Source organism: Opisthocomus hoazin, chromosome 1, assembly GCF_030867145.1.
Source record: "Opisthocomus hoazin isolate bOpiHoa1 chromosome 1, bOpiHoa1.hap1, whole genome shotgun sequence".
In the NCBI taxonomy this organism is placed as follows: Eukaryota; Metazoa; Chordata; class Aves; order Opisthocomiformes; family Opisthocomidae; genus Opisthocomus; species Opisthocomus hoazin.
This window is the reverse complement of record NC_134414.1, coordinates 77,884,940-77,906,898: the sequence shown is the minus strand read 5'-3', so window position 1 is coordinate 77,906,898 and position 21,959 is coordinate 77,884,940. Positions and strand designations below refer to the sequence as shown.

Here is a 21,959-nt window from a genome sequence, read left to right as displayed (position 1 = left end):
TAGCAGATGTCATCCGCAAAAAAAAAGTAGACTGTTCTCCTACCGTTCTCTGTACCATTTCAGACATCTAGATCTGTACTTATAAGGAAATTTCTAATCAACAATTTATAACTTCATGAATAATGATGAAAAAGGCCAAATGCATATACAAGATGATATAAAATCATAGTAGTTCCAAGTATTATCAAATCCACATGATGCTGTACCACATATACAGCTTAAACAGAGCCAACTTCTCAAGTCTCAAGAAACGCAGTAAAATTAAGTTTACTAACCCCAGTTGTAATTATTCATCGACTACTCACCAGGCCACACTAATACTTTCTTTCTCCGTGTGTTTGTCTGTTAGGATTTTCTGAGAATACCAAGTTATTTATCTTGATTTGTAGTCTCAGAAGTATTATGTAGCTTCCCCAGTTCCCTCATCCCCAAGAATTTCATGATTAAATGTGAGGAAGAGCTGTCATAATGCTGAGGAGTTTTATTATACATTTTTTGTATTAGAAAACAGAACATGGCATATATCTGTACTGACTGACGACATACTGACTGTATGACTGATTTTCAGTCCTGTGCACATAACATTGCTGTCCACGTTTGACACATGAACTGGTCCTGAAGCTGATGACAGTTACAGTCTGGTGGCTGCCTGTGGCTGACTACAAGCATTTCTACTCTGTTTCAGGCAAAAATCCTTGGATTTTGGCCACTGTCAGAGAAAGGATATTGGGTAGATAGATAGATAGATGTTTGGTCTGAGTATGGTTACTCTCATGTTCTTACGACGGCTAAAGTCAGCTGTCTACCTATGCACCAAAAGGGGCTAGAAACGCTGCTCCAGCTCACGGGCACCAGTTTCCCGTGTCATGTCTGAGCTGTAAGGCTGCCAGCAACAGCCCTCATCCGTGCAGCATCCCTGCAGCAAGAGTGACATTTTAAGTGAAATTTAGACACAGGGTCTGAGCACTGACATGGTTCCTACAGAAGTCAAATAGGCCAATGTTTTCATTGTGGCTACTAAACATAGCAGGCTGCAAGTTGAATTAATACGGTCTTATAAACAGGTCCACCGTTAAAAGATTATTATACCTGACTCAGTTAATACGTTACACTGAGATTTACTAAAGTCTATACAGCATCAGAAAGAGAAGACACAAATCTAACTTTGTACAAACATGCTTCATGGTAATTAGTTTCCATGTTACCTCAAGCCCTTTTATCCAAAGCCAAGCATCTTGCAAATTTTCCTCATTAACTTCAGCAAGTTTCTCTTGCCACGCCACTGCTTGGGCACTAAATTTCACAAAGTTAAACCTCTTTTTGTGTCTGAGTTGTTCCTGCAAGAGACAGCATCAGAATTTTACTTGGTGTTAAAAGAAAGAATACTTGTATCCTGAATGGTTACAATAAATTATGATAATATTCAGTTATGGTATACAGTGAGACATACAGAGACAATTATTGCCTGCAATTATTGAGATTATTTGAACCTCTCAATGTAACTGTCCATTTACTCATATTTCTAAAACTACTTGAACAGCAAATGTCTAGGAGGGCAAGAAAGTGAGAGATGAAACTGGGTATGAACAGTGGTACAAGGAAGAGATTATGACTGCTTACCTAAGGAAATTTAAATCAAAGTCAAAAAGACAGACATCATTTAGAGGATGAGAACAAGAGTCAAATGTAGAGCACTGGAAAGGGGAACTAGGACAGCAAGAGAGAATTAAGTTAAGAATTTGCTGAAATTGCTTTTGGACAGAAGTTAGAAGGAAGGAAAGATTTCTGCAAGCTAGTACAAACTTTCAGAGCCTGGAATCTTTGCCTCCCTTTCATCACCATTTCTGTGCAGCTGCCTGTGAAACCTTCTGGCACAGTATCTAATAATTTTCTAGGGCTGATCTGCCTAGACAACCACATCATACTACATCCTATCACTTCTGCACTTAGCTCAAAAACCTGTTACAGTTTTACATTTTCTAGCCCGACTAACGATTGCTGTCAAACCCAGACTGACGGAATTTTTGTTAACTACTCCTCCCAGGTCTAAAAAAGTTCAGATTAATCATTCTTTAACAGTGCCTGTTTCTCTCAGACAGTAAGGTAAGCTTAGGTGACCTCATTGTAGATTTCTAAAACAGGTGAGACAAATCCTATCTTAGGTGTTTCTCCCAGTACTCACTGCTTTTGAGGTACTTCTTCACTTTGCAAGTCCCTTTGCAAAGTTCTAAGTCACTGTAGATGCAAGCAAATTCAAAACATTCTACACCCTCTATTGCAAAAGTATGAAAGTGAATCTAGAACACACGTTACACATCACAACATGCCAGTGGAACTGCATGACACTGTTTAAAAATAAAAATGAAAATGCGAAAAGGTGTTTCATTGCATAGGTTTTTTTGGTTTTTCTTTTTTTTTCTTTTCTGTTTTTTAGAAAGGAAGTGGCTTCAGGGAAAGAAGAACTACTGAAGCCTTTTTACTTTTTAACATTTTCTCCAATTTTTTTTCAAATATTTGTACACATGAGGAAAAAAATAAATTTTTAACTGAAAAATGATCACACCAAGGAAAATAAAAATTTTTTAATAAAGCTGTTATTTTTTTAAAAATCATTAAAAACATAAAAATGAAAATTAGAGTAACAACCATCTACAAAAGGTCAGCCTACTTTAAAATGCTCCTCAGTCTTCAGAATCATCACTTTATCCTACCTGTATGAGCTGAAATACTTTCTCCTTCACCCGTGGTAGCTTGTCCTTCATAGACAGGGATGTATCAATAAGAATATAGACATCATCTTCAAACACATTCCCAAAGAGCCCTCTGCTTCCTTGTTGAAGCCACTTGATCCTGGGGGAGGAAAAAAAAATCCAAACCTGGTCTGTAAGATCTTTGGGACTTTGCCTATCAGAATCTAATAGGAAGGACCTCTTTATCATTGCTGCACTTCTCATTCTCTTTTTCCCCAAGCACCTGTTACTAGTCACTGTCAGAAGCGGTATATTGGCCTTGATGAGCCAGTCCTCTGTCACTACCTAACAACACAAGGCATTTTTATTTTCTAGTTTCAGTAGGAATCTGGAGACAGACAAAACAGACAAAGCAATACAGCACTTTATGAAGTCATTTATCAGGTAGTTTGAGCTGGGAAATTTCATGTGGAAGTAATTATAACTATTGCCCTTGTAACTGTTGTCCAGCCTGAACTCAAGAAATCATTTCAGCATATGCTAATATGCCTCCCTTTTCAGGAAACCACTTGAGAACCTATTCTGCAAGGAACTTGAGCACTTTGAAGAGTCTTAATATAATACAGATGCTTCTATGCTTTGCTGACCTTGAGCCTTACGTACAGATTTAGTTTTACATTTTAAACAGGATTTAAGCATGCCTGTCAGTTAAATACGTGCATACATACTGCTGTGTACAAGAACATTTCTTCAGTAATGGCTGCAGCAGGCCCAAATCTGATTTCCCTTGAAAGTCATAAACTACTTGTCTACTCTGAAACAGAGACATTTAACAGACGGAATATAATGGCCCTGGGAAAAATATTACTCATCTCCACAGAGCTTTAAAAAAATGGTATCATGGAAACTGGAAGGATCCTATTACATTTGCTACTGATAGCTATTTTGCCATTAGTTATTCCCCTCAAAGTGTCTGATGAGGTTCACCAAGACTTTTTTAAGAAAAGATGAACTATTCAAAACAGCAAATCCGTAATCTTGGCTTGGATTTCAAACATATAAACTCACCAAAAACCCTTTAAACTCAAATTTTCCTTTCACAGTACATTAATGTTACCCTAAATACAGTAAGTTGAAGATAAACTAAAAGGAATAACAAAACTCTGATTGACCTTGCTAAACATATGCAGGCTGTTATACTTTTGATAGAGAAGCAGCAATAAAATGAAAGTTCACATCCTTTTTTCAGTGAGACATCTCACTGTCCTAATACACAAAACACAGGGCAACGTTTATTCTTTCTCTTGATTCTACAATATCCATTTTAAAAGTTTCCTTCTTCTCCTAATGTAGATATGAAAGCCAATTTGCTTTAGGGCTTCTTTAGGACAGATTAATCAGACCCTCAGATTGCTTATTTTTTTGTAGATGTACTACAAAATTTAAGAGTGCATCTATATGGCTCCAGAAAAGCAAACTACGGAGCTAGCTTGAGCACTGAACTTCTGATCATACACTTTACTTAATAGCTCATGGCCTGACTCTGATCTAGACTATTCAAACTTGTCTTCAACATAATATTGCAAAAAGGGCAAATAACTAGTATCAGTATGGGCACAAGTCAAGCTGTGCTACTTGGTGTCAGAAGTATCACAAGAGATCCTAGGCACACAGGATGAATGTTTACCACGAACATGGTACTCTTTTTTCTAGAATAGCTATCTGCTGCCTTATGTCCTGCTGCTTTCTGGCACTTTCAGACATATTTCAATAATGTGCAGAATGATTTTCACATTTGTGTTCCAGAAGGAGAACAAAGGACAAAACCATGCATCGGTTTTCTTACATGGCTACTAAGAAATCCTACACACAAGATTCTGATCTAAAATAGATTTCTACCTTAGTACTGCTACTGTCAGTTTACCAACCACTTCAGCTTATTATGACAGTAAATGTCAAACATTTCTATGCCAATGTAAAATAATACAAACTGATTTTACGTGACAGAACACTAACCTTCCTTCCACTTGTCTGAGAGCTGTCCTCATTTTCTCTTCGTACTGTTTATACTTTTCTGTACTAACATATAGGTGAACTACAGATCCATCTTTCCAGAAGGTATGTACAAACTTGTCACAGTATTTTGCATTAATTACCTTCCTCTTTGTCTCCTACAGCCAAGAAAAACACATTATTTTGCAGCACCTTTAATATTTGGCGAACAAACTTCAAAGGTACATGCTTGTTGCACATGAGCAGGTGCAGAAATATACATGGGATAGGGTGGTCACAGAATTTGCTCCTAGCTGAAGTCAATAGAAACTGGTTGTATTCTTGTACCTAGCAAGAACAGAAGCTTACCAAACAGCGTAAGAGTAGAGTTTGAGAAAAACAAACAGAAGGCAAATGAATCTAAATTTCTTTAAGGACCTGCAAACACTGGAGCAGCTGAGACCAACACTTCTTCTAAGAAAAAATAAAGATGACAAGCAAGCTTCACCCTGCCCCACACAAAGACATAGAAAACCAAGGCATTGCTTAAGCCAGTCCTGATTCTTTCTTGCAGATTAGAAGTGGACCAGGAAGGAGTCCTTGAAATAGTAATTTTCAAATTGCCCTTTGAAACAATCTTATTTATGACCATCTTCGTCCCATTCCACTAATAAGCTGATTTTAACAAAAACTACAAAACAACAGACCATACACTTTAGAGTAATCTATCAGTCAAGTTTTCAAGCTTTAAAAGAAAAATCAAACAACTCACAGGATGTAAGGGAAAATTAACAACACTCACAGCATCAGTTCGTGAAGATTCATCCTTTGGTTTAGTTTTTATGCCAACAATTCCATCTGCATGGCGAAAAGTACAATCGGCAAGTGCATCGTACAGTGTGAGCTTCTGAGCTTTCAAGCCGTACTTCTGCAACCACTTCTCAGAACTCAAATATTTGTCAGATGTATGCTTTTCTAATGGATGATCAGTTTTGATTGCTAATAAAGAAAATAAAACAAACAAAATCTCCTGTATAACACGGTTGATTTTGGATGAACTATTTTCAAAAACAGGCTGTGATTCTGGAGTCAAAATTTTCAAACTTGTTCTGCTTGCACTGACAGCACTGGAGTGAGTGGATATTTCTGACTGATTTTTAATATTCTCTGCTTCAGTAGTGGGTTTTTTTTTTCTTATCAGACAATTCTTTGCAACAAATTCCTTTGTAACTGGAACAAACCCATCAGAAGACAGAAAGTGAAGACGATAAATAGCTGCAGGATCAACATATTAAAGGAATATTCTTAGCAGTACGAAGGTTGACTTCATCTTCATACTGGTTGAATTACAAAATGCCAGAAAAGATTACTGTACAACATGTATTCTTCAAGGAGAAACATTTGAGAAAATGAAATAACAAAAGATATAATTGAAAATACAGTCAAGAACATTGGTTAACGTTGCCGTTGGTATTTTAAAGGCCATTTAAAGTAAAAGGCAAACTGCAATGTCTTTGGAAGATATTTTACTGTGTTTCTCTGCAATATTGCCTTTTTATAGGCTGATTATAGCACCATGTATCCCAAGCCACAAATCACTTGTGTACCATCTTAACATTTTCTCTAGTTCTACACCCTCCTTCTAGAATTTTTACCTGATACTGAAAGAAACAGGATTCTTTTTTTTTGTCTGATCTGGTATGACTGTTCTCATATTTACCCTTTTATGTCATATCGTCTTAGAAATCTTCTAAGGACCATCTTAAGTTTGGGTACTGCACATCTCTGGATACTGGTAATAGGACACAGGGCTCTACACTCACTCATCACCATCTGAATAAACCACACCTAAACCAGCGGTGCGTCTCATAGCAAGGTGAATTTATTTTGTCACACTTCAATTTCAGTGGACCTAGGTGGTATAAATGTCTACTCTGTTTAGATGCAGCTACAGTGAAAATGATATTAGGATCCTGAGCATGTAAACAAGCCTGTGGAGACATCTACTGCCTTAACAACCAGAGATCGGCCAGCATCAGGGCAGGTGCAGGGTTGGAGCCTGTTCGTGTGGAAAGATTTGCTTTCTGACTGCTTGCGGTCCTTATGACAGCCAGTGTGACAAGTGTCACAAATGCACGCACATAATTTTAAAAAGAAAACTTGTCGTTTTCTTTCTTCCGCATGTGTTATGTAAAAATCTATCTCTCAGTTCAGGTGACTAGTGCATTATCTGGAGAGTCAGCAGCAAAATTGTGCCTGTTTCTCTGTTTCTAGTCCCGCAGAACATTTCAATCTTTAGAACAAACTACGTTTTGCAGTAGAGCATTTCAAACAGATCAGGAAGGCAAAAAAGGCAAGAAATGCAGACAAACAGAAAGACTGCAGCTATTTGGATCAATGCGCAACAGTGAAATAATGCTGAAGAACTGACAAAATAAATCACACTAATTTCATTTCTTTTAATTTATTTATGAAGTGATTATGCATGAAGGCAAACACTAAAAGAACATTAAAGCTGCATAGTCAGGAACACATAAGTGAATACAAATTAGGTCTGCCCTTGAAGGTTTATTGTGGTCTTTTTGTTCCTATGCATTACAGTATACCTGTTTAACTTCATATGGGAAGTCCTGCTAACTCAGAAAATGCTATTATTAGTATAAAAGAGCTATATTATGCCTTCACAGAAGAAAAAACTCAAGTTTAAGTCCTGCAGAGTGATGTTATTGACAGATGTTCAAACCCAGTGCAGGCAAAGAGAGTTCCCAGATTCAAATCTTCACCATCACCACCCTAGTCACACATCTCAACACAACACCAAGAGTTCAAGTGACTGACCATCTGACTGTACAAAGCATTCCTCAGCAGGTGATCCAGAATAGCGCGTCTAGCCCCAGCCTCCATCTAACCAAAGAGAAAGCAATTGCACTGCGAAACCAATACTGGAGCTACACAAAATCACTGATGACTTGTGCTAACTCAGCCTGAATCTTGCATCAACTTATGAAAAAAATACCACCAAATAACATGTAAGTATTTTAAAACCAGAATATCAGCACTGACAATGACAGCTACGATCCTGAAAATCCACCCCTTCACTTGCAGTCCAACACTGAAACTGCCTAGACTCTAAGTTTTCAGTATTTAAGTCTTGTCAGTGTGATCATTCTGCTTCGGAGCATGCCCAGAGCACCTCCATCTTAGCAGGGCTGAGTAGCTTCTTGCCATTCCCTGTTTAAACCTTCCAAAGCTTCAGAAACCAGCTATGCTTCTGTCTCCAGGAGGGCTCAATCCAATCAATATACACAGAACAACAAATGGATCACGTTCTAGGCCAAACATAATGGTGGGAATTATTAGTTTAATGAACAAATGTGGGTGCTCTTCCATGTTTCTTAATACATGAGTTGTCAGAGCACTCTTCCAGATTGGTTTCAAGCCTCTACCTTTGACTAAGTCAAACCCACACTTCTTCCTTTTTAGAGGAATGAACTAGCTACCAGGTTGGAGGCTATCCTGAGAAGACCGTGATGGAGAGAGATGAGGTACTTCCACAGCACTGTGTAGAATAAAATCAAATATTTACTGGCGCAGGCAGAGAGGTAGAGATCACAAAAAATTCCAATGTCTTGAAATCAAGGCAGTTTCTAAACCTAGTCACTGGTGAACTAAAAATGGTGTATTTCAGTCTGAGCTGTTAAAATCCAGCAAGTTTAAACAATAGTAAACAGAGATTTGTAATGGAAAGTTTTAAGAAACCCCAAGTTTACACGTCAAGTATAGGTGTTACCTGTATACAGACATTTCTGAGAAAATCATCCCCAAATTGATGTGTAATCAAAACTGTTCACAAATAAAATCTTGATATGAATATAACGGTAACTGTTGAAAGAAACATAGATGATACCATCTCGAGAAGCAGGCTGGTCAGATTCTGATAAAATCTTCTGAATTTGCCTCACTGTACTCCTGGCTTCCTCCAACTCCTTCCAGATCAAAAAGACATCTTCACGGACACCAGCTACTGCAAATGAAATCATAAAAAGAACTTGACATTTTCAGGCAATTTCTGCTTTTTTTAAGTCCTCAATTACCACAAAGTCATTGCGTTTAGTGAGATGTTGCCATATAGCCTTGTTTTCTTGAGGTCCCATTGCTGTTCTTTGATAGACTTCAAAAAAAGGGCTCTAAGCTGGCACCAGGACATGAGAGGTGCTTAGCATGGTGGAAGTAACCTCCAGAGTTGGCCACAGATTGTTCCCACAACAGAAGCAAATCCTTTTTAACACTCTTAGATAATAATAAGGAAACTCCACAAAGAAATTCACATATTCTCCCCTGGACTTCCTTGTAAAAGCTGGCTCCAAATATTAGACTCAAAGATATTTTCAACTCTTTCAGTTCCGTTAAAGTACATAAATACCATTATCTATACTTAAATCTTCTCTTCCTAAAGAGTATGTGATAAAATTTTGCTAAGATAAGTTAATCTTCATCCTAATAATTCTCAACAGTCATAAATAAATGCTAAAAAAAAAAAGTTTTACTATCAGGCTATATTCTCAAAAAAAAATGGAAAAATCCAAAGCTAGAGCTGATACAAAGTTTTCTTAATATTAGATATATATTTGTCTTGATTAAAAAAACTAATATGTATTTATCTAGTAATGTACAATTATTAAAATTGAGGCACCATGTATACCCAAGCAGCATGAATACTACTAAAAAATGTGTGAAATTAGGTTGGTCTCAGAGTTTAAATCACAATATAGGACAATACAGAAAATCTGTGTGTAGTGTTACAGTAAAAATATAAAAGAAGTTGAATCATGAGCTATCCTACCCACAAATGCAGACTACAACCTATTACTGAATTGCACATAAATATGCTGAACAAGGCAAACTATATCTTATCTAGTGGTTCAGTTAACATACAGTGGTGGTTCACTGTATAAAAGATAAGACATGAAAAATTATCCACTGAAGTAGGCTATCAGTAAAGAAACAAACCTGATCATTTTGTTCTTTGATAAACTTCCCTGAAATAATGATACAAAAGTTTTGCAAAATAACAATTCAATTCTAATTGTGAAATGCTTTTAGTTTCCAAGAAATATTTTGAAATGTGCTATTGTACACTGCCATCTCCTGGGACCTTCCTGTATTTCAAAAACATCTGTTTAAGCTATTGGGACAAAGATCAACATCTCCTAAATCACAAAAGGCTTTAATAAAGCAGATCATTCCACAACATCAAACACAAAAGGGGAAAAAACCCCCAGTCTGTTATCATTACCTCTGAAGTTTAAGAAAAGTATTCTGTTCAAACACTTCAGAAAGAAGTCGACTTTTGTTTTATAAACAACCCCTCCCCAGAAACACAGAACATGCAAAATCTGAGCACTGGCAAAATTCCAGCAATTAGAGAGCCAGACATTTTTTGATGAGTAGTCAGCCATTGAATATATGTACACACATCGGTTGTCAGTTAAAACCACAAGATACATGCATTCATACCACACATGCACATATTTCTAAGTTTAAGACTGTTGAGAATGCAATTCCAGTGGAGCTGTCTCCAGCTAAATCTGGGTATCATCCATAAACAATCAACTGCTGGGATCCAGATATAATTTTATGAACATTTTTAATGTTATGTTTAAAAATACTGAAAGAAGTATGCATGTTTCAACTACCTTTAAAACAATATACTAACAACATACTGATGATAGCATTGTGTTGCTTCATTTCCCTTTAATTTGATGCTGTGGACTCATCAGATGTACAGGATTACTGGTACTGTCCCCAGTAAGTTATGTGTGTTGAACTGGTATTACACAAGAAGGTAATTTTTCCTTATTTATGCTGCAGCACAGTACAGTAAAAACTGCATGCACTTTCAAAGCCAGTGTGTTTGATGACACTTATAATACAAGACAAATGCAGGCATCAACAACTGCACATTATGAAGGTCAGGTTGCTTAGAAAACCTCTTATCTGGCAAGAGTTTTTCTCTGATTCACTGGGAGAGCAGGTTGCAAGCAGTCACAACCAAAGCAAGTTTCTCTCTCTGCAGCGGAGGCTCACCTCCACCTCCACCTTGGCCTCTCTTCCTCTGCAGCTAAGAGTGGGAAGGAAAAGCTGTGCCCTTCGATGCTGAGCCCCCAGACTCAAAAGACACATACACATACAATGCACACCATCTTCCAGGTGTGGTTCTCAGCCTGCGGCCTGCCCCTCAAAGCACATCAGGGAAAAACGACCAAGGAAGCATGAACCTCTCTTCGGTTTAAATTCCCCACGCTCGCAACTCAGCCGTGACATTTCTGGGGGCCACCAACCGAGAAGCAGCTGGAAGCCACCCCCCGGGAGTGCAGTCCCCAACTGTTGCAGGCCCACTGGCCCTTGCACACCTCCAGGCGCCCGTGTCCCAAGAAAGACCTCGGCTTAAAAATATCACTTTATCCCGCAAGGGAAAGGGCCCTCCCCATCCCCCCGCCGTGAAGCGCTCCTCGCAGCCGCCCTGGCTGGCGGTTTAACGGCCAGACCCCTGGGGACCCCCCAGTTCCGATTCAAAAACCACCACAGGGCAACGGAAAGAGGGCGGCCACCGGACATGCACGACAGAACCGGCCTCCACGCCCTTCTGCCTTCCCCCAGCTTGTGCCAAGGGCCATCGGTTGGTCCGGGCTCTCTCTGCAGCCATCGCGACCCTGCAGAGCACCTCATGCTGGGTAATGTTTCAGCCGTGCCCTGCCCTTGGTTGAACACCATTTCTGCTCTGGAGGAGGGAGGCCCTGAGAAAGAGAAAGAGGATGGGGAAGGGTGCGGGGAGAGCCTGCGGCGAGGGGCCGAAGTGTTTTGCTGACACCAGCACATTGAGAGGCAAGATGGTAGGTCTAAGCAAAAACACAAACACACTTGCACATGTACACGGAAATTCATAACTGCCCTCATTTCCATTTCCCAGGTATTTAACACTGTCAGGCAATCTTAAAAGCAGCAGCTTTTCCACACCTACCTCCCAGCAGACAAACTCATCCAGTTTGACAAGTCACTGTAACCCATTTGGTTTCATACTCAAGATATAAAACCTGCTGAGAAAAAAAGCCCATACAAAAAAAAAAAAAAAGCCTGGAAAATTTACAGTATCTGTAAAACATCAAGCAAATACCAACACAAAAGCAACTCATGGAAAACAGAAGCATTTCTTACTTCTCTCATTATCCGACCTAGACCGCGGAAGCAAGCAAATCCAAATACAATGGAATAGTATCTATTTTAAACTTCATTTGCCTGCAAGGCAAGACGGGCAATTTCCTTTTTTCACTGCTGGTCCCTTCCGCAGCCTCTACGTGGCAGCAGAACATAGCAATATTCCCTCAAGCGTTGATTTTTAGAATCCCCACTTAGAGGGGGATGAATGGAGGTACAAAGGAGCGCAGGGGGGGGAGTACGCAGCTCTACCTGCGTGCCTGCCATGTCAAGCAGTGCTGAAGCTCACTGTAGCCCAGTCCTGTCCCTTTCCCACTGGGCAAATGGACAAAGCAAATGAACTTTGTATTCCATGTGGTATCATAGAGGGGCTATCTGCATCACTCTACACATTAGCAAAGAGATTTGCCAGGCCAAGGTTAGGCTGCTAAGATTCGACAAAGCGCATGCAAGGAAAAAGCAGAGGCAACAATCTTTGCTGCAGCTTGTAGGCAAAGTGGCTTCTCTTAAGTCATGATTCTGGCTCTCCAAAGGGAGGTTTCGGTCTCTCCCATGTCTGTGTACATAAACAGTGCAGAGTTCATTGACTTCAGTGTCATACAGGAGCCTGGAGCTCTTATGCTTCCCATTCAGACACAGCAACCTGAAATTTTCCCTGGGACTATCAGGTACATGTGGAAAATCTAGCACACCTAAGAATACAGCCTCACACTGTTCCCAAGGTCAGACATGACCCGCTTTGGATTTGTCACTAGTCAAATCCTGTCAGTCCATTTGCATTTTCTTTACACATATCGGCTCATCTATTCCACCACACAGAAAAACATTGCACAGAGATTTGCTGTTGTTTCCGTTTCAGCCAGCGAGGACCCACTGTTCATTTCAGGATCTAGTTCAAAACACCATTGCTTTTCAAACCCTGTTTAGCACTAATCTCGCTGTCATTCCAAGCAGATGACACAACTGTGCTGCTTTTCAGCAAGAACCTTCTTATCCACAACTTCCACCATCTCTTGCCCTCTATGCCTTCGAGTACCAACTTAAATTTCGCCTCCCTTCCACTTGTAATTTTAACTACATAACAGGATTGCTTAATTCTGCAGCTTTTTTGCAGATTAAGAAGCTACACAAAGAATGTAGGCAGAAGTGATAACAAGAAAATCTGTGCTGGATGAGGAGATATCACTGCATTGGTGAAATTAGGCTTTATGTAAAAGCATTTCTCTGCCTTAAGTAAATTTGAGTCTGCCAAAATAAGGATCTTAATTCTTCACTAGCTTACACCTGTTTTGATCTCAAGCACCCATTCAAAATGAGTGTAAAAAAAAAATTCAAATTTGGCAGTTTCTCACGCTCATTTTCTAAATGACTGCTCAAGATGCAAAACAGGGGAGAATGGAGCTCTTATCTAAAGTTTTAAATAGTTCACTTCCGACTTGTTTTGGTTAAGCAGCTGAAAAAGAGTGAACATGAAGATATCTTGTATTTGCAAAATGCTGTTATTCAGTGGATACCCAGAAAACTATCAGATGCCCTTAAAACAGTTTTTCCAGTCCATAAAACATAATGATGAGTTTCAGTTTAAAGCTGTTGTGTTCATGGTGCAAAAAGAAACATAATCAAAATATTCCTGTGCTTCCCCTTATTTTCAAGAAACACCACATTTGGAAGATTGAATCTCTGGTTCATTCTCTATTTATTTCCTTGTACAGTTTGTGCCACACATCCAAGAACCAGTTTCAGAGCCCATTAGTGAGTAGTCGACACTTTTATTATTATTGCCTTCTACACCCTTGAAGAAGTCTCTGAAATAAGAGACATCAGACACAGACCAGAATAATGTCTCCAATGTGTTTTCTTTTCTGAAAGGACTTCAGATTCTGCATATGACTGAAACGCTCCGATTGGCTGCCAGTGATGTCATGACTGGGCTTATAATACCCCATAAATGCAGAAAGCTAATTGTGTTCCTTTTTAATGTGTAAATCCTACTCCATAATAGCAATAAGACACAACAGACAATGCACTTCAAGGAGATTACTGCCCTTTTGAGCGATTAAAACTATTCAGCTTTCAGCTTTAGAAACAGTGGTGAGGAAGTAATTTCAGTCATACAGGAGCTCTAGGCCCATCTATTGAAACAGGCTGGCTGCCAGGAGGAATAGGAAGCCAGCTTCCTCCACGCACACCCCCAAATGGCGTCCAGCAAGGAAGCACTCGTAGCAGTGTGAAGGCGATCATTATACTGCTCTGAATGAGTACGGAATGAGAGACAGGGTTTTGAAGCATACTCTGCTCTTGGTTTCTAAACCCTGCATGGGTGAGGCTTGAGTGTCTCTTCACAAAGCAAAAAAACAGGTGATACCTCACTCTGCTAATTCTGGCCCCCCCACTATGGTTCTCTCGTGCTGTTATAATCACAGTCCTCAGGAAGGATAGGCTAGTACACATGGAACTAGACTACAATCCAGGAAATATGGGCCAGTTTGTCCAAGACTGGCAAACGACCTTAGGTGACTCACTAAATCCACCTTATGCCATACATTCCCTAGCAGTAAGAAGAGGATAACGCTGTTCTACCTTTGGGGCAACACTAATGCCCCTCAGCATAACGAGGATGTGAGCCATGAGAATAAAGATGTCTTCTGCCTCCAGATATTTAAAAGAAATATTTCTTACTTATTTAATTTCCTGCTGATAAAGACATCAGACTTGACATACAGAGCCTCACTTCACATCACAAACCGGTCTCCTCCCAACCTGGCTGAAACCCCAGTCCAGTCCCACTGAAAAGGAAGGCTGACATCGCAGAGGAAGTAGCACTGTGACTAATAAGAAACACACTGAGAGCTTTCTGCCCAGCTCCACCCCCCAAGTAAAACATTCTTTCTGTTATTTATGTACTCTTGGGGTTTTTTCATCAGTGTTTACCCCTCCTCTTTGCACCTTCTTGTCTACGGTTATTTTACTGCGCTTGTTACCTGTCTTTATGACATATTCAGATCTTGAGAGAAGCAAGTCAACCTCATGCGGATTTAATCCCCTTATGTTATGTATGAACTTCGCCTGTGTTGATGTGGCTGTTGTATCAGATAGTTTTCCACACTGTTCCTCTTCCTATCTGCCATTTCTCTATACATTTCCACAAGGTCACTGGCATAACCACACCAGTACTATTCTTCATCTGTGTAAATAAATGTTATTCTCCCTTTATTCACTTCTCTCTCATTCTCACATGCATATCCTCTATTCTCTTCACTTCTCTCTTTTACTTTCCCTCTCCTTCCCACTCAGAGAATTTCCATTTGACCAGTCCTGTTCTCACCCCACCCATGCCTACAGAAGGCTTCTTTTGATTTTACACTTCACAGAATCACAGAATGGTAGGCGTTGGAAGGGACCTCTGTGGGTCATCTAGTCCAACCCCCCTGCCGAAGCAGGGTCACCTACAGTAGGCTGCACAGGACCTTGTCCAGGCGGGTCTTGAATATCTCCAGAGAAGGAGACTCCACAACCTCCCTGGGCAGCCTGTTCCAGGGCTCCGTCACCCTCAGAGGGAAGAAGTTCTTCCTCATGTTCAGATGGAACTTCCTGTGCTTCACTTTGTGCCCATTGCCCCTTGTCCTGTCACTGGGCACTACTGAAAAGAGCTTGGCCCCATCCTCCTGACACCCACCCTTCAGATACTTGTAAGCATATATTAGGTCCCCTCGCAGCCTTCTCTTCTTCAGGCTGAACAAGCCCAGCTCCCTCAGCCTCTCCTCGTAGGAGAGATGTTCCAGTCCCCTCACCATCCTTGTAGCCCTCCGCTGGACTCTCTCCAGTAGTTCCTCATCTTTCTTGAACTGGGGAGCCCAGAACTGGACACAGTACTCCAGATGAGGCCTCACTAGGGCAGTGTAGAGGGGAAGGAGAACCTCCCTCGTCCTGCTGGCCACACTCTTCTTGATGCACCCCAGGATCCCATTGGCTTTCTTGGCAGCCGGGGCACACTGCTGGCTCATGGTTAACCTGTCATCCACCAGGACACCCAGGTCCCTCTCTGCAGAGCTGCACTCCAGCAGGTCCACTCCAAATCTGTACTGATGCATGGGGTTGTTCCTCCCCAGGTGCAGGACCCTGCATTTGCCTTTGTTGAACCTCATGAGGTTCCTCTCTGCCACCGTTAGCAAGTTCCTGTATTACATTTCTATTCTGAAACCTTGCTGAGAAAATCAGTAACATATGGGGTTTTATATTGTCTACCTAGTGGCATTCGCCCTTTCACTTTTCTGGAATTCAGGGCAATTAGACCTTTTTCATCCTCTTCACATTTCAGTGCAGGTCCAGTAGCATCTCTATAGTCATTCTTCTCAGCAAAAGCATGGAATCTGTAACACAAATGAGTTTTCACCAGTACGTAAACTACACAACTACTTCGCTAATTTTAACAAGATGTATGTCACACATGCAAGATCATAGTGGTGTACAGCTTCAGAATTATTTGCTTATCTATTCAAGATACCCAAACCTTCAACTACAGTAACACTATGAATAGTATCAAACTGTGTATATGTATATTTTTATACATTCTGAAGTCTTTTCATGAAGAACATCCTTTCATCTTGGTATCATTTACTCCAAGGCACCTTACTTTTCAGACTTCCTGGAAATCTAATCTTAATTAATGCTTTTAACATGCTGAGCAAGCATGTCATTTGAGATGTCTGAGATGACACTAACACGTTTTTATCAGATTATCCTCACAGTTGAAAGCCCAACAGGAACATTTATTTCATTATCAACATACAAATTAGGAAGCCAAGCAGATTTCATTTACCCCCATTGTCAAAACTGAAAAGCTCTCAGAGCAAGAAATTTCTAAAACAGAAATACACTCATGGCTCAAGCCATGAAAAGTCCATGAACTTGGCCACTCCTCTGGGAAAGTTGACTAAACTTATAGACAGTTAATGGGCAAATACCCACCAACAAGATATCAATCGGCCCACTAAGTCTCTGTGCCAAAGCCAGACTTGTGCAAAAAGAAGACAGTGCGAATCATGTGAAACAAAATAATTCCTCTCAGCTCCCTGCCACAACCCTTTTTGTCTCTTTCTGTACCACATAAGAAACATTCACTTTCCTATTATAAAGAAGGCAAAAACACTGCCAAAAGAAAATGAAGGATGGTGACTGACAATGTACCTGGTATCATGGAGGTACCCCAGTTTTAAATGACCGCAATCATTTTAGAAACAAATCAGACCAGAGCAAATATAACACTTTCCCAGTCTTTTTTTTTTTTTTGGCAGATGCTCCATCTCTTAAAAGCTACTTCTAAACACAGATGGCTATAAAAGAGCTAAGCAGCTGCCATCTTACCAATTGCTCTGTTGTCATTTGGGAGATTTCTGCTGTTGGACGTCTTCCCGCTCTTGTACCAACAATGGTGAAACATAAAGAGCTAGTAGCCATTTCACAGCTCTGTAATTGTATGGTGACTTCCGCTAAGCAGACAAACACCTACTGACTCCTACTGCCCTCCTGCTGTTCAGCACAAGTTTGGTATTGTGGGGTTTTGCATTTGTTCATTTGTTTTTCTTATTTTGATATCAGAATCAAGATTAAAGTTTTATTATCCCTTTCTACTGAAGGCTGATTCTCACCACATGGCTGATTCCCAGGATAAAGTAGCCAACAAACCATGTGGAATATATCAGTTTCCACCAAGTACACCAAATAGATGCTAGAGAACATGGTACAGAACCGCTTTTCCACACAGCCAGGCCTGATGGATAACATCACATCAATTTTCTGATGTTCCAGGAACTGCCCATTTAAGGCAGGCATTACCTTTTCAATACATGTCTATATGGCACTTGATCCAACACAACTCTAGATCCTTTGCTGGTGCCTGTGGATATTACCACTGTACAAATCAATACAATAAAAACTTGTTCCAGTTTATGTTGTGACCCTTGCCCCTGAACAATATTTCAGACTTCAAAAGAGGAGCAGATGACAGATGATTTAGAGTATAAAAAAGCAATGGCCTTTCTGCAAGCCAATGAGTACATATATGGACTGATGCTGGTCTGTTCGAGTAGGTTCCAAATTTTAGTCATATCTCGTATACTACTTCCCCCATTTCCCCAGATCACTTACTGAACTGCTTTGTCTCATTTTCCTTGTGAGTAAAACAGCGATTATATTCAGATATCTTCAGATACCATACCTAGCAGCAAAGCACTTCACAAGTATTCAAATCATTACTGTTATTCTTTGTCATACCTGCCAGAGGCCAAACGGCTCAACTCTTTCAGAAAAATAATAGTTTCATCTTCCCTAGCATTGAAAGATACAGTGTTGACTGGACAGGGACCATGAGAAACCTTCTCAAGGAGCAGCTGCTTTGCGTCCACTGGAACATCACCCACAGCAAAGTAATAAACAGCTTCAACCTGTTATTAAACAGAAGAAAAATTGGGAATTGGAACACGTTGTTTACACAGATGCCTGGTAGTTATTCAAGCGCTATCCTGTGCTGAGTACTGGTAGGAAAATTTGGTAGAACTGATGCACTGCTTGGGCTGTGAGATTTTCAGATCTCTGGTTCTCACTCATTCATACTAATGTCCTGGCTTTGGCTGGGATAGATTTAATTTTCCTCCCAGGAGCTGCTGTGTTTCGGATTTAGTATGAGAAGAATGTTGATAATACACTGATGTTTTTAGTCATTGCTAAGAAATCAAGGAGTTTTTCTGTTTTCCAATGTTTGACTAATGAGCAGGTGTACAAGAGGTGGGAGGGAGCAGAGCCAGGCAGCGAGCCCAAGCTGGCCAACGGAAATATTCCATGCCATGGACATCTTGTTCAATTTATAAATGAAGGCTGGCGGGGAGCAGGAACGCTCTTTTCCGGGAGTCTGATCTTTTCCTGAGTTCAAACTTTCCCATGTTCGGTCTTGGATTTTCCATGAGTTTGGCAAGTTTGGTGAAATCTGTGAGTTCTGCAAAAACTGTAAGCTCCGGGAAATCCATGGGTTCTGTGATCGCTGCTCGGGGACTGGCTGTGCCATTGGTCATCTGGCAATGAGGAAAAAATTGTATTGTGTATAGCTTGTTTTGCATATTCTTTATGCACCCTACTTAGGGTGCCAAAAAGAACTATTGTGGTTTAAGCCGGCAGCCGGCAACTAGGATCACGCAGCCACTTATTCACTCCTCCTCCCAGTGGGGTGGGGAGGAGAATGGACAACAAGTAAAACTTGTGCTTTGAGATAAAGACAGTTTAATAAGACAACAAAGGAAATAGTAATAATAGTGATGATAATGATAATGATAATTATAATAAAGAATATGCAAAACAAGCTATACACAATATAATTTTTTCTCACCACCTGACGACCAGTTGTGCAGCCAGTCCTGGAGTAATGAACCTGTGGATTTCCCAGAGCTCGCGGATTTGCCGGAGCTCACAGTTTTCATGGAACTCATGGATTTTACCAAACTCACCGAACTCATGGAAAAAAGACTGAACTCATGGAAAAGTTCAAACACACAGAAAAGTTCAAATTCCTGGATAATAGTGTTCCTGCCCCCCGCCAACCCCCATTTACAAACTGAGCATGACGTCCATGATATGGAATATTTCTGTTGGCCAGCTTGGGCTTGCTGCCTGGCTCTGCTCCCTCCCAGCTCCTGTACACCTGCTCATTAGCCAAATATGGGAAACTGGGAAAAGTCCTTGATTTCTTAGCAACAACTACAAACTTCAGTGTATTACCAAAATTCGTCTCATACTAAATCCGAAACACAGCAGCTCCTGGGAGGAAAATTAACTCTGTCCCAGCCCAAACCAGGACAGTTAGTAATTCAAATGAAGTCCACATAGAAATTGCTGAAGTGAGAAGAGAACCTGGCCCACAGCCCCTAGGTCTGATTCTGCCCAGTGCAAGTCCCTTTCCACAGAACTGAAATGAAAGAGAGGTATAAGGAAGGACAACTGTATTATCAGTTAGAAGAAGGCTCTGTACCGCATTCCACTTCTATGAAGAGAGATGCTATGTTCGTGCCTTGCCAGGGCTGAAAATCAGTAGGAACTTAAATACTAGACATGCTTTTACCGGCAGCATGTATAGTGAGGGTAGGAAAGATGCATCGTTCTTTTGAATACTAGTGCTGGTATTTATAGGTAATTCATATTTTTTATACTTCCAAAGGCAGAGGGAGCTTGGCAGGTTTATTATGACCACACACACTCATATTCTGAAAATGTTATTGCAAGAAGAGAGGGAAGCTGAAGAAATGTCCTTTAGTTATTGCTTGAGTATTACCTTATGAGAGATTTTATGTTACCTGCACTTATTCATGCTAACAATCATCATAGTAATTATGATTCTTGAATTTTCACTGTCATTAAAAACAAATGTAACAACAGCTATCACAAGATGATGTTCAAGACAATAGGTATAGCATATCAGTCCTACGGCACAGTACATACCAACTGGTAAATACCTGATAAATAGTTGATTAACTGAAAAACTATGCTCGAGTATGATTAAGAATCCCCGGACACGCACCACAGAAGAGAAGATAACTATTTCAGTCTGGGATGGCACTGAGGAAATATTTCTACACCCACATAATTTCATGCAGTAGCAAATCAAATTCAGTATCACTTGTAAGTGTGTTCATGCGTTTCCACCACTGCCTTTGATACTGATTTATATTTTAGCTCCCTGAGCCAATGCACTGACACATGCACATCTTTTGTCCAGTTTGTACTCAAAGCTTCCAGGCTGTAGAATGCCTATACTGTCCCACATCGTAAACATGCTGATAAAAACTGACACAGACTTCTGGATCTCAAGCTCTCTCCCTGCTCTACCTTCTGCCACAAATACTTGGGCTAATCCTCAGCACTGGAAGACATCTCTCCCAAGCAGCAACCCAATCTCAGGCTAAGACCAAGCAAATTAACGAAGCAGCACCTTGCCATCTCGGGCTTCCCTTGGATCTTGTAGAGGGGTTGAGACACTCCATGTGGGTGGCAGAGCCCGTAGTTACAGACCACACTTGCTTGGGAGCAACCAGGTCTGTGGTCAGCCAGCTGTCCTGGTATCACTGTTAATGCTAGACAAATACCATGGTTGAAGGGAAGAATGAATGTTTTTCATTAAAGTGCAAGATTAACAAAATGCTTATTAGCTTTAGAAAATGGTGCACAGAGAAAAAACTGTTGCACCTATCTGTGCTTTACTTCAGTTTTACAAGGTTGCCTCTCTGTTTCATCCAGCTAAAAAGCTCTCCAAGCATGCACATAGCTCTCCCAGCTGAGACCCAGTCCTTGGACAACACCTCATTCCTATTCCTTTTGCTGAAGAGGCTCCTGGCCTAGCAGAATGCATGAATATTGCACAATCACTTTTCCCTGTGTTCCTTCAGATTTACATCTTCTCCCCGTACCTCCTGAGACTGCCAATAATTGGTAAACTTGATATTCAATAAGGATATCAATTTTTACACTTCCTCCAAAGGATTTACTGCCTGCCTCTGCAACTTTCAAAATGCTGACATTTCTTGAGTATAGCTGATGCAAAACCAACTCCTCACAAGAAAATTAAAAAAATGCTAACCACAGATGTTTCACTGTACTTAACTACAAACCCAGCAATACGATACCACAGAGGAAATGTTTCTTACAGATTAGTGGGGAAGGTTAAAACCTTTCCATTTAGTCCTTCGTATTTTGAAAATTATAATTTATACAGCCATCTAAACAAGCAAGCAGACTTCATACAGGAACAGGAAGGAGAACAACGTGAACAGTTTCTCACAGTCTTTACCTTGATGGGGAGGTGTGTTTTGGACGGGTGACCCACACTTTATGGAGTGGCACCTGTACAGAACCGCAAGTTAAACACTGTGGTTGCATCTGTGGCAGGTAGAACTCAAAGGACTGCAACCTTACAGGAGAGAGATCTTGAGCTTCGGCCTGACAGGTTATGAGGAAAGGAAATCTAGGGAGTCACTACACGTGGAAAGAAAAGCTCAGCTAAAGGAATGACAAGAAGAGCCA

At 40.5% G+C, this 21,959-nt stretch overlaps 1 protein-coding gene across 1 annotated transcript in view; it reads right to left on the bottom strand.

Annotated features, from left to right (window-relative positions):
- VWA3B (von Willebrand factor A domain containing 3B) overlaps window positions 1–21,959 on the bottom strand; it is a 77,237-nt gene that overhangs the window by 43,490 nt on the left and 11,788 nt on the right. The window contains exons 7-13 of the mRNA XM_009943900.2: window positions 18,171–18,340; window positions 16,143–16,267; window positions 8,590–8,706; window positions 5,485–5,681; window positions 4,707–4,861; window positions 2,712–2,850; window positions 1,206–1,337 (exon numbers count right to left, since the gene is read on the bottom strand). Of these exons, the coding sequence (XP_009942202.2) occupies window positions 1,206–1,337; window positions 2,712–2,850; window positions 4,707–4,861; window positions 5,485–5,681; window positions 8,590–8,706; window positions 16,143–16,267; window positions 18,171–18,340 (1,035 nt within the window). The remainder of the gene's footprint in view (window positions 1–1,205; window positions 1,338–2,711; window positions 2,851–4,706; window positions 4,862–5,484; window positions 5,682–8,589; window positions 8,707–16,142; window positions 16,268–18,170; window positions 18,341–21,959) is intronic.